Raw genomic sequence first — 12,738 nt, 5'->3', positions numbered from 1 at the left:
GTCAAAAAAAAGATTCCAGGTTAAAACGCCAATCGATTCAGAATTTAATTACTGGGTCAAAGATGCTTGAGATTCCCTTTTCCGACTTTATTTGGCAAAATGATTGCCAAAAAAGTTGTGTTTTTGGTCCGCAAAAAGATATAAGACTTTTTGACAAAAACTTATAGTCAAGTTTTCGGTTTATTAATAACGCAACTCGTTCAAAACGAACTGCAAAGCTGAAAGACTGTTTTGAGCAGCTAACAACCTAGGCTATCAATCCCTGTCACTTTTGCGGATACTTTTTTTATTTTTCTTTTTTTTTTACTAAGTTTTGTAGTTATGGAAAGGGTTTATATCAGGAGTTTTCGAGAAAATATATCAAAAATTTAAGTTTTCAGGTTTAAACCAATCAAACCAATCGATTGGAAATTAAATAGCGAGCTCAACAGAATATGGCATTCCAACATCCATTAATTCGCAAAATTATGGCCAAAAAACTACGTTTTTTTGGTCGAAAAATAGGTAGTAGAAATTTTAACAAAAATATCTGTATTTTTTTCGGCTTTTCACTTGTAACTTGTTCAAAACAAGGCACACAGCTGAAAGACCGACTGTTTTGAGCAGCTAGCCATTTGTTTCCCCATTTTTCTCTGTGTAGCTTTCTACATTTTGCCTTTTAACCTTCGCAGCCGACCACAACAGCAACAATATATGCTATAAATACCAGTACCATAACATATATTCAGCAGCCTTGATGTGTTTCCAAACGCACACTCCAATTAATATGTGTAGTTTCATGTTTATAATCACTGTGAGAGGGATAATGTGTTTACCTTTGACATATAATCGGCCCGAACCTAATGCCATTGCCTGCCAGTTGCATTTTATGTGCTTAGTCTCAGGGCTAAACGCACTGAACTAGTTTGTAAATCACTTCTATAATTTGGTTTGCGGATGTTCGCTTAAGTATTTAGTAAGTTTTGTAAACATTTTGGCCACCCGAAAAGAGTCTAATTGAGTGAGGGCAATTAAATCACTTTGAGTAGTGAAGAGAGGATGTCGATGCCCAGAAACACACAATTTGATTAAATACTTTAGCTAGCTGCTGAAATATTTTAGTAATGCGCTCATTTCCCAATCTCCAAATGTGTTTCGAAAAATCCACTGGATTAATCATAACACTCTGCTTAACAGCAGCAGAAATTTGATGAAAACTAATGACAAATAAAAGTCACTGCTACTGGAGTTCCTGGAAACGATTGCCCACACATGAGTGGTTTTATTTTCGTTTTACTACTTTTTCAGTTCAGCTCTTCCCTTTGTCTGCCGGACTCGAGTTATGGCTTTGGCTCCGGGTCTTGTTCTCTATTTTTATTTTTACTTTTTGTCTGTCCAACTTGTTAATGAAAATAAATTTCTGAGGCCGTCGTCGCCCTGATAAATAATAATAACAATAATAACAATAGCATTTGCAGTGTGTTGTTGATAATATCCGCCGGCCATTGCCTTAAAAAGCAATGTGCAAAAAGCAGCCGAGGCAAGAAAAGTACCAAAGGGAAAAAGCAAAACTAAGCACAAACAAATGTCAGAAGCAGGCAAAAAATAAAATAAAATAAATAACGAAAAACGAGGAAAACGGCCAGAAGAAGCTGCCAAACTAGAAGGAAAAGCAAATTCAGCGAGGTGAGCTGAGCCGGGTGCCATTGCCACGCCTCCTTGAGCCACCAGCCGCCCACTCCACCCACTTCCTGTTTTCAATTTTTTATGGGCAGTGGCGTACCTAGTTTCTGGTCCAAGGGGTCTAAAAGGAAATACTGCATCCTAACGAAAACAGTGTTGAACAATTAGAAAAGTATTATCGTACTTTATGGTATTTGAAAACAAAAATAATGTAAAGTAAACAACTGCGTCCTAACGAAATTTATGCCTAAATATTTTAATTATATATTAAATATAAATTATACAACATAAAATAACGCATCTTAACAAAACAGTGTTGAAAAATTGGTTTAAAAAAGGTTTATAGTATTGCAAAGTAGTATGTTTTAGTACTTTTGTAAAACAAATAATTCTAGCGGCAAACGTTTTGCATACACTACAAAACCTTCGTGTGTAGATATCAGAAACCCCCTTGACTACGCATCTGGTTCATCATAGGTACGGGTGTCATTTGAATGCTGCTCGAAATGTACGTTGTTCTTGTTGTTATGCCATTTGGTTATTGCCACCATTGTTGTTGTGCCTGGCTATATATATATATCCACCCTCAACTTTAGTCTGCAAAATGTTTAACTCTGCACCCGCAAAAACTCGAAGGGGAAGAAATAATTGGGAAATGCAGAAAAAGTTTTGTAGGTAAAATTAACTTTTTTAGGACTTTAAACTTTGTACAATATAATCTGAGAAAATCTTTTATGCACTTAAGTTTCATGTAAAGTTGAAGCTATAAAAATGATATACCAGCTCTCTTTGAGATATTATTCCACTCTCTCCACTCTCGTTTCTTGCAGTGCATAGTTAAAGAGCTGAGGAATAGGTAGTTTTCCGGCGTTTTCTTCTTTAAGGAAATCGATAAAATTGAATTGGCAACGTTGCATTTAGCAGTTACTCATTGGCAATAATGCCTGCTGCTCTTAACCCTTTGTGGACCAATGTCAATGCCGCTAACCCTTCCGAGCCCTTTTCCAGTGTTTTTCTGACTTTTGCCATGATTTATTCCGCATATATGTGAAGGCATGGCCGCATGAACTCCGTTTGTAAATTTCCCATTGAGTTCGGTTTGTTTTTCTCATGGCCAGACAACGGAGCAAACAGTCATACGGAAAAAGCGTTAATTTTTTATCACTCAACTGTTTATTGAACGGATTAAGTGGCCATCATGTTGACGTTTGTTTTCAGACCAATAATTTCCCGCTGGATGCCTATTTCCGATTTGATTCTCACTGTTTTACCTATTTTTTCGACCCTTTGTGCAGCTCTTTTTGAAATATTAATTAAAATTTTTAATTAGGCACATTTTCACGCAAAGTTTCAGAAACTTTTGGCAAAGCGAAAAAGATCAGGACGGAAAGCACGGGGCTGGGAACATGTCATCATGGAAATCAGGGGGAAAACAAAGTGAAAATGTCGACATCGAAGGGGACAAGTATATTTTTAGTTGGCAAACAAACGCACAAAATTTGTTTGCCACTCTCCAACACACACAACGCATTACGTATACGCATGCACTCAAACATATTACGCATACGCCCTAGAGGCCATCCATCCAAATTTAATTTCACTCGGTCCCTCATAAATACGCACAAAATGCCCAAAAAGAGGGCCCAAAAGGAAACACCCAAAAATATATATATAAAAAAGAAAACCAGATTAAAGAAGCCAAAAAAGTTTGCTTTCATGAGCAGAATATTCCGTTTTATGCCCCAAAATCTCGTTGTGAAAAGGGAGGGGGCTCTACGGATGCGACAGATCCTGATTTTATCAATCAATCGATTGGGAATTCACAGTTTCACATTTCGAACCCGAACTCTGTCCCTTTAACTAGTGTTGGCGTTGGGCGTAAAGGCATGTAACTGGTTTGGCAAGCAATTTTAGCCAGTAACAAAGATTAGGTGTGGAAAATGTGGGTGATAACGCACTGGAGATAGCATGGCAAATATTTATGAAATCATTGAAAGTACAACATTTCAAATACTACTGCTAATACTGCTCCATCCGTACCATTTTTAGCCAAATCAAGAGAGTAATACAAAGAAGAAAATCAAATCTTCGAGAAATGTGTTCCAGATTAATCAATTAAATTAAATTTGCTTCTCGATTTGGCAATTCTTTTGATGTTTTCATTGTTGCTCCCAAATACATTTACCTCAAGCGTTGATTTTGTAACAAAAGCAGGCGAACTCGCACTGAAAATAAACAAACTTTGAGAGAAGCGCTAGAAAAGCAGACAAAAAATTGGGTTACGGAAGACCCCATGTCATGCCAACTGTGGATATTTGCGTTTCCATATGCCTAAAAAATTCTTTAGCATTTTTTACTCGACCTTGGCCAAGCAACAAAAACAAATTAGAAATTTTCCAAACCAATTTTTCGGTTTGCCCATGGGGAAAATCAATTTTTTGGCTTCCCCCGCCCTCATGCCAAGTTACATAAATTTTTTGACAGGGCGCATGACAAACTGAAGGACTTGCCATAGACAGCTATTAAAAAAGTCATAAAATGGGATCTGGGAGACGTCTCCGCCCTTTTGCCTGATTATCCCGCTTTGGCCCCAATCTCCAATCTCCTGGTAACTCGAGACTTCCCTGCCCCTCCTCTCCGCGTCGCTTCCCCCACTTTTCTAGTCCAAAAAGTTGCCCCAAGTTGTTATTACATTTCGTTTGTGCTCTTCTGTTGAGTGGTTGGGTGTGTGAGTGCAAATTTCCCAGTCCCACCCACACCTGTCGCTCCACACTCTAAATGCTTTTTTTTGTAGAGGAGAAGATTCCCCAATAATTGCGTATAAAGACGGCTAAAAGAAGCAAAAACCATCTGAAAAAACTGGCACATTTTTATTTTTACCTGTGGATAAATTATGTCCAACTGCTTAGAGTGGGCCAATGAAATGGAAAAACTCATAGGGGTATATTCAATTTGTATATGTCTGAAATAGATCCATAGATAGACGAAAGCCTCAGAACACCTGTGAATATTTTCGTAATATTTATCGCCAAGATATGCAAGATGATATCGCCGTCATTAGGAAGCCGCTTTATCGCCGCAGGCAACTGGTCAGTCTCCCAGAAAAAGGCAATTGATTCATTTATCGCTAATTTTGCAGAAAATGGAAACCACTGGAAAGAGATAAGGCTAGGCGGGCAGAAAGAAAGGGGCAATTGGCAGCTGCTGGCAGCGCCAGTGTTCGGTAACTGATAAAAGCCGGCCGCTTAACCTTCTTCGCACCTCCGGCCGCCCCGCCCCGCCCCTTGGTGTGGCAAAAACAAAAATTAAATAGCTAACCGTTCCCGCCCCTTAACCCACTGCCGCCCGCTTATCGGTTGGCACCTTTTATCGGGTCGCATAGCAGAACCTCCGTTTGGAGGCCAGGCACAGCTCAGGGTGAGACGATAGGGTCACCGATGTCTTCCGCAAAGTGCTGGGACCTAGGTCAAGGCCTTGGGCAGCAAGTGCTATAATAATTCTAGCAACCCTTTTTTAAATTTTAATTACTAATTGCACACTAAACGGATATAACTAAATAAAGAGAAGGTTGAAATTACTTTGTAATAGAGTTACCCAAGTTAATATTAAAGAAAGTTATAATATCCTAGATTCCTGTGAATTTACAAATATTAAACCTTTTAATCCGAAGTGGGATACTTATATTTACCTCTAAAAATACTTTAAGTTACCGAGCTACCAAGTTGATATTTAATTTTTATTAGGGTGCCTTAACTACTGGTATGTAAATATCATTACCTTCAAACTCAATTTTTTTGTAGTTCAAAGAGATTAAAAAATAAAACGTTTGATCTTGAAACCCTAAACAAAATAAGAACCCTAATTGAAGAATTATTATTTGAAAACATGTACATTAAAATCCACTTGTTTCAAGAAACCTGACTTAGTGCTATTGCAATGACCTCCACCGTATCTATGCGGATGGGACAGCCGGCCACATGTGTAACAAAAAAAGAAACTAAACGGGTAAAAAAGAGCCCCCATAGATAAGTCAGAAGCAAAGTCGAGGCGACGTCTGCCCATGGTCGAAGCAAATTTTTTCTTTTGTTTTTCAGTACTTTTCTTTTATTTTCCTCGCTTTTTCAGCTGGGTCTTCGCACTCGACTGTGCTGGCTGGCGGTGACTAATGCTTGCTCGTCGTTTTATTATTCTTTTTTCGCTTTGGCGATAGTAGGATATTTTTATACTCTGCGAGCGCGAGGAGAACGGAAAGTGGAGTAGAGCTTGGGCGCCGAGGGGTTAATGTGACGACAGCGACGATTCGCCCGTTTTCGTCATCATAGCCCCCAACACTGATCTACAAGGGAACCATTTTTGTAATCTCTGAAAGATTTGGGAAATACTTTTCTGTTTTCATGCAAGCAAGATCTTAATATGCTGCCTATATCTATATTAGTACGGAAGAAATATAGATCTTTAAATGTATTATAATCATATCAGTAGTTCCAGGAGCTGAAACCTGTTGCACAGTGTCCAAACCGAAATGGCTTTCCATTTGCTTCTGCTGACGCATAAAAGCAATGCCATTTTTTGAGTTTTTAATTAATGCAGCTGCCATCGAATGCGAAATTATCTCGGCCGCTTACTTTCCTATTTCAGCCATCGGCCCTCGCTTGGCCGCACAGTGCGTTTCGCGGGCATAAGGCCCCTCTGGAAGGTAATCATTTGCATAATGATAACGCTTCCCCAGCAGAAGGCTTTAAAAACAAGGTCACTGAAAGATACAGATATATCTGTGTTGCATAACCCGCACGCCGATGAATCACAGTGTCCTTGGGCTCGCCCATATGCACGGACGTGTGTGCCTGAGAAGGTGTCAATGTGTCAAGTCAATTAATTGTCGATTGAAATCGTTTTTTGCGGTCTGTTCTTAGTTGACCTCTTGTGCGCGTTTTCAGCGCCCTCCGCTCGTCCCACTCCTCCCGGCAAATGACTTTCCATCCTTATGGCCCCGGTGAAGGGGGGAGTGTCCGTAAACTTGTCGCATTTCGCCTGAATGTGACATTTTGCCGTTTGGCTCATAACATCCTCGCCCCACCGCCCGGCGCCTGTCTGTGAGGCAGCCGCTTAACATAGGAATTCAATTTCCTGCGAGTGTCTCCCTGAGACCCACCGGAACCGCCTGATTTAGCCATCCCCCACCGGAAATGCTCTTGAAAAATACTCCACATTTTTTATGCACTCTATATTCCGTTCTTTAAGGGGCACGACAGTGGGTGGTGTCCACCGGCCACCCACTGGGCTTCCTTCACCTTGACAATGCCACCGTGGTGCAATGGTGGGCGAACAGGGGGAGTGGGGCGAGAAGGTCGAGCAGTGAGTAAAATATCTCAGCTCTGCTGGAATTTAGTCGGGAATTGGAATTGAAGTTGATAGGGCCGGCTGAGATCTACGCAGAAAAATGGGAGTGGTATTTCAACTAATTTAAAATAGGTTTACTACTAATATAAAAATAATTTATATTTCCGTATGACTTAATAAATAAAAAAATCAAATGACAAACTTAATAAGTGCAGTAGGGTAATAAAAAATCAAAAGAATGCTGTGAGACCCTTACTGTTAAATAGTAAAACTGCTATGCAAATAGTAATTTTTTTGTATTTCGCTAGAGTATATAGTAAATATTTTACTGAACAATGGGTGACTTTGCATTTCTACCCTGACCTAATTTAACGGAGAGCAAAGCAAAGGCCGTATTCCCTGAAGAGTACTTAAGTATTTTCAAAAAGGGACATTATTTATCTTCATTTCCTTGGTCATATCTTCCAAGCCCTTTAAAACATTATATTTGATTTATTTCATTCACGTTAATCACCTTCACAAAATCCCTCGTCAACACTGTCCTGCAGTTCTATAATAATGATATAATATCCCCCGAGATTTGCTTAGAGCCACCCTAGCAGGCAAGCGCCTCGCTGAAATTATATTTCAATCAATGCAAATCACTGTTTATCTGTTTTCCCCGACAATTTGTTTCAATTTGATGGCGCAAGGCCTTAATTGAAGTCAACCACATCCTGTTTGGGTTGTTGGGTTGCTTGGGCCGTTCCAGGGGGAGGCCCTCGATAAGGTTCTTGCTTACTCACACTCGCATGTGTTTATTGTCCTTGTTGCGGTCTTGTCACTAATTTGATTTGCTAGTTCGCCCTACTTTCTCCGCCTCACCGCCACGCCGCCCCCTCCTCTCGGGCAAGTTGGAATGAATTATTTGTCATAAGAAAATCCTTGGGCCTGCCTTTCTGTGTACTCTACTTTCCTTCTCCCTTTTTATATATATTTTTTTGTCATTTCTGGGCCAACTCTTTCTACTTACCACGCTGGCCACCCCCTTTTCCGCCTGACTTTGCATAAATGTAAACAGATTTCCCTCCCGGGACTTGGCAAACATTTTTGCTAAATTGAAAAGTAAAGCAAACAAGAGTAATATACCTATAGGAATATATGTTTGGGCTGTGTGTGTGGATAATATAGCTGAGCACCTGCCTTATAATCGGGCATCGGCTGGGAGATAAGAGATTGCTTTATTTCTTATACACAACAAGTGCTTCCTCACGGTTATACTGACTGGTTCGGGCCCCAGGAAACCTCCACTACTTACTTTATATATATTTTTCTAAGCTCTAGAGCGGCTTCACCCCCAATTAGTTATGAAAATCACGTTGCTAAGTGAATTTGCTTATGCACATGTATTTAAGACCGAAGGTGAGCTGTCGTTTTGAAACCCGATAAGGGTCGATTGGACTCCGATTCCTGCACACACTCATGCTCATATACCTACCCAGTACTCTTGCCAATTGATGGATCCATTTTGGTTTCCATTTCATTGCTCTGGCGCCTTAATGGGAGTCGAATCGTATCGCATCATGCGAGCCAAGTTTTGTTTGGACAGGTGCAATACTTATGCCAAGGTGTAAATAAATAGGTATACGTATTCCACGCTCCTTTGTTCGATTCGAGGGCATTAATAAATCCAATCTGTGTATGTAGAAGGTGGTGTTGCGTAGGAGAGCCGTTTGTTGGCACAAGATGTGCGTTGGAGGCACTGGGGAAGCCAAAAATAGCATCCCATTAGGGGGAATACTTAATCCAGCTCTTACCGCCGATTAGTAAAAAGTCAAACTGCATAGCCACGAGATTAATTAGCAGGGTGTGGCTTGCAGTTCATAATAATAAACGTCAGTCTAATTAATGGCTCTGGCTCAGCTCTCGATGAGATTCTTGGGGTGGCTGCCCCTCCGCTCGCCCGTCTTATGACCGACCTCCCAGATCATCTCCTTCTCCACCCCGCACTCCTCCCGGCCCCCATTTTCTTTGTCCCAGGGCGATTAACATAAATCCCCGGCACGTGCTGAGCGTCGCTACGTTCCGGTTTTATTTGCATTCTAAAAATTGTATGCAAATGCCAGTGGATGAGATAGAGCCCTTTGTTTTGTTACAACCGTAAGCGCTGGAGTAAAGGCGATAAGAGAGCCGAAATAAATCAAAACCAGAAGCGCGCTTCCACACAGATTCAGATTTTAAGATATATAAGTGCAGATACAAAGATACATAGATACTTGGCTACACAGAGAGATAGATAGTAAGGTGTGAACATTTGTGTGCAAACGCCGTGGGCGAAAATCGGAAATCTGGACTGCGCTGCACTGCTTTTCCCGAGCTCGGGGAAGGGAAACCCTTCGGCTTAGGGCAATTGGCCGCAGGCCAGTGGGAAAACCAACTGGCAGGGCAGAAAGTAAAAGAAAAGAAAACGGAAAACTGTCAGTCTGAGGTCATTCTGCCAATTATAATGCAGCGCGGACTGCTGCCGCGGATGATGAAGTTGGTGGCACCAAGGAGAGGCGAGATGTGGAGATGATGATAATGGGAATAGAATTTCACAGTTGCAGCACAGTGGTCGCCGGAAAAGTGGAAAGTTCTCGGAGGAAAGCAATCCAAAAAGGGGACAGTAGTCGCTGGAAAAGTGACAGTTCTTGGAGGAAGAGAACGCTTCAAAGCAATCCCAAAAATATGGAACCTTTCTAAGAACCATTCCAATTTTAAAATGGAATATTCCTCTCTTACAATTCCCATTGATAAAATAAAAACCCACCGAAGGAGCGACCACTGCAAAGATACAAATGCACTGCGGAAAACGGCAGATGATGAGCTGCAAAATGATGATGGTGGCTGCATTAAGGATGAGTTTGTCCATTAGAATTCAACGGCGGTGGCCCTGCTGCTGGGGAAGTCCGGGAAACGGGAGCCGGAAGACGGGGATCAGCCGTAATGCAGTGAGAAATGCCGGAAGAAAGTAATACATTCACCTTAAGTAACCCGTAAACCGAAACCAGCAGAAAGTTCCGCACATCATTGCAAATGCATCAGAGGTCGTGGAGGGGAAAGCCGGGAGGGTCGGGGTCAGGAGGGCGGGGACAGGCGGAAATGGCGATGAAGATGGAAATGGGCCACAGGACACGTGTATATCGCCGTTGCAACATTGCAACATTCTTGTGGTTGCCTTAACCCATGGTCCTAACGGCGGTCTTTATGAATAAAGTAAAATAAAGATAAAAGGGTTAAAAAGAGAAATTTGTATAGTATTTACAGTGTTAAATAACACATATTTTTATACATTTTTACAAACTATTAAATTTATATGTAAGAATAAAATTATATTTGGTCCACCCTGAGTAAGACAAGACAACTTAAAAAGGAAAAATGAATTTAAAATAGTTTTACATTAAAAATATATGCTATTCATTACTATTTCGAGTACCACGGTATATAAAAATATATACTATTTTTTACTTACCAAAAAATATTCCGGTTGAACTTTTCGAAACGAAATATTCCAAATTGTTTGCATTCTGACATCGTCTAAGAAGGGGTTAAGACTCGTTTTGATTCCGATGCGGATCGAGTTCTGTGGGCTGGCACTTGATGCGGGGACAGTCGGGTGGAGTTGGGGGCTGTGACTTTAAAGGGGGCCCGTTTCGACCGACACAACAGTTCCGGTTCAGTAGACTCTAAAGTGATTGCGGCGACACAACGGGCGGGCTTCGTTGGATAACCGTAGCCTTGGGCCTCTTGGGCCTCCCGGCCTCCTGGCGTCCCGATGAACCGATGTTACGGCCTCTTGGCCACCTGGCCAGCTCTTGCCTAATGGTCAACAATGCGGTCGAAGGACTTTCGACCGATTTTCGGCCTACTTCATAAAATAGCAACAGCAACACAGACCACCCTCACCCGCCTCACCCCCGAAAAAGGCTGATTGCAAAGCCATCAAATTTGTCGTCACAGTTCTTCGGTTCGGCTCGGTTCGGAATTAATCCAGCCTCTCTGGGCTGGATCGTTATGTAAGGGACTGCAGGGGAAATGGGGTTTCTGAACCACTTCCAGCCGGTTGTGTGTGTGCAGCGCTGTTAAACCTGTTCGGCGAGCGGTTTTAATTAGGGCTGCAACTAGACGAGCACTAATCATACGGTAGCCATACTACTTTCTGGCAATTAGACAGGGGACAGCCCTTCTAGTGGCTCTCAAGCTAGTCCCTAAATTCATAAAAAATGCAAGGGGTTCCGAAGCATTTTTAAAGGTTTCAATTATTTAGCGCTAGCTTATGAGCCTAATGGCAATATAAGTTGCTGTTTAAATGTGATTGCAGGGGCTTCCTTTATGATATATTAAGAATAGGAATATAGGTTTTATTGTCATATACTAACCTGTTCTTAAAGCCTTAAAGCAGTACTAGATATTAGATTATTTATCAATAAATTAAGTGCATTCTGAATGCTTCTACAACAGTCTCTCGATTCCTACACTTACAGCTGCCAGTACTACGTGAAGAGCCACCCATGGGTGCTGGCCTACCAGGGCGTGATCACATTCTTCGTGCTGGCCAACTTCACGCTGGCCACCTTCATGGACCCGGGCATCATCCCCAAAGGTATGTAGCGTGCTGAGCAGGGGCCAAAGCCAGTCGTCACGGCCTAAACTTGACTGCATTCTAGCCTCGCCCGACGAAGACTGCGAGGAGGAGCTGCGCGCCCCGCTCTACAAGAACGCCGAGATCAACGGCATCACCGTGAAGATGAAGTGGTGCGTCACCTGTAAGTTCTACCGCCCGCCACGCTGCTCCCACTGCTCCGTCTGCAACCACTGCATAGAGGTGGGTCCCAAACCTCCACTATCCACTATCTGTCAGTGTAACAGCGTTTATCCCCATCCTTCCAGACCTTCGACCATCATTGTCCGTGGGTCAACAACTGCATCGGCAGGCGGAACTACAGGTTCTTTTTCTTCTTTCTGGTGTCGCTGTCCATCCACATGCTGAGCATCTTCTCGCTGTGCCTGGTCTACGTGCTGAAGATAATGCCCAACATCCGGGACACGGCGCCCATTGTCGCGTATCCTTTGCAAACACACAAATAATGCGTTCAAAACATATCTGATACTCAAAGTTATTCTAAAAATGAGTCTTTAACGTAAGAACAATTCAAATAGGTATCTATCAATAACTTTTAGAAACAAATCACATGAATGATTTAAAAATTCAAAAACTAAGATATTCTGTTTTAAGAATCTTTTTTTTTTAAATACTTAAAAAAAAACTCTGTTATAATGCTATTTTAATATTAATGAAAGAAGTACAGGGACATATGTGCTCCGCCTCTTGGTTTGTCTTAACTCCCTCCGTATACAGCATGATCCTGATGGGCCTGGTGACCATTCTGGCCATCCCCATCTTCGGGCTGACCGGCTTCCACATGGTTCTGGTGTCACGGGGTCGCACGACCAACGAGCAGGTGACGGGAAAATTCAAGGGCGGCTACAACCCGTTCTCGCGCGGCTGCTGGCACAACTGCTGCTACACACAGTTCGGACCTCAGTATCCCAGGTGAGTCCGCGTCCCGGGGTTCGCCACGAGGAGGTCCCACTGCGCACCTCGTGGCAGTACGGAAATGACTATGATAAATAGCCAAATTGGACTGCCAATTATTGGCTTCAGATTATCCAGTCCTTGGGGAGGCAATTGGACTGCAAATTGAAATAATAGCATTG

General features: G+C 42.1%; 1 protein-coding gene across 7 annotated transcripts in view; it reads left to right on the top strand.

Moving 5' to 3' along the window:
* The window catches only part of LOC108023417 (palmitoyltransferase ZDHHC8), a 34,379-nt gene that overhangs the window by 7,738 nt on the left and 13,903 nt on the right, over positions 1–12,738 (top strand). For 5 of the 7 annotated variants that reach the window (XM_050890577.1, XM_050890579.1, XM_050890575.1 and 2 more), the window contains exons 2-5: positions 11,505–11,623; positions 11,688–11,845; positions 11,911–12,083; positions 12,380–12,574. In XM_050890577.1, the coding sequence (XP_050746534.1) occupies positions 11,505–11,623; positions 11,688–11,845; positions 11,911–12,083; positions 12,380–12,574 (645 nt within the window). The remainder of the gene's footprint in view (positions 1–11,504; positions 11,624–11,687; positions 11,846–11,910; positions 12,084–12,379; positions 12,575–12,738) is intronic. The other 2 variants (XM_050890578.1, XM_050890576.1) reach the window with 1 other exon arrangement.

Source organism: Drosophila biarmipes, chromosome X (assembly GCF_025231255.1).
Source record: "Drosophila biarmipes strain raj3 chromosome X, RU_DBia_V1.1, whole genome shotgun sequence".
NCBI lineage: Eukaryota > Metazoa > Arthropoda > Insecta > Diptera > Drosophilidae > Drosophila > Drosophila biarmipes.
Note: the sequence above shows the minus strand (reverse complement) of the source record. Positions and strands in the feature narration are given on the sequence as shown.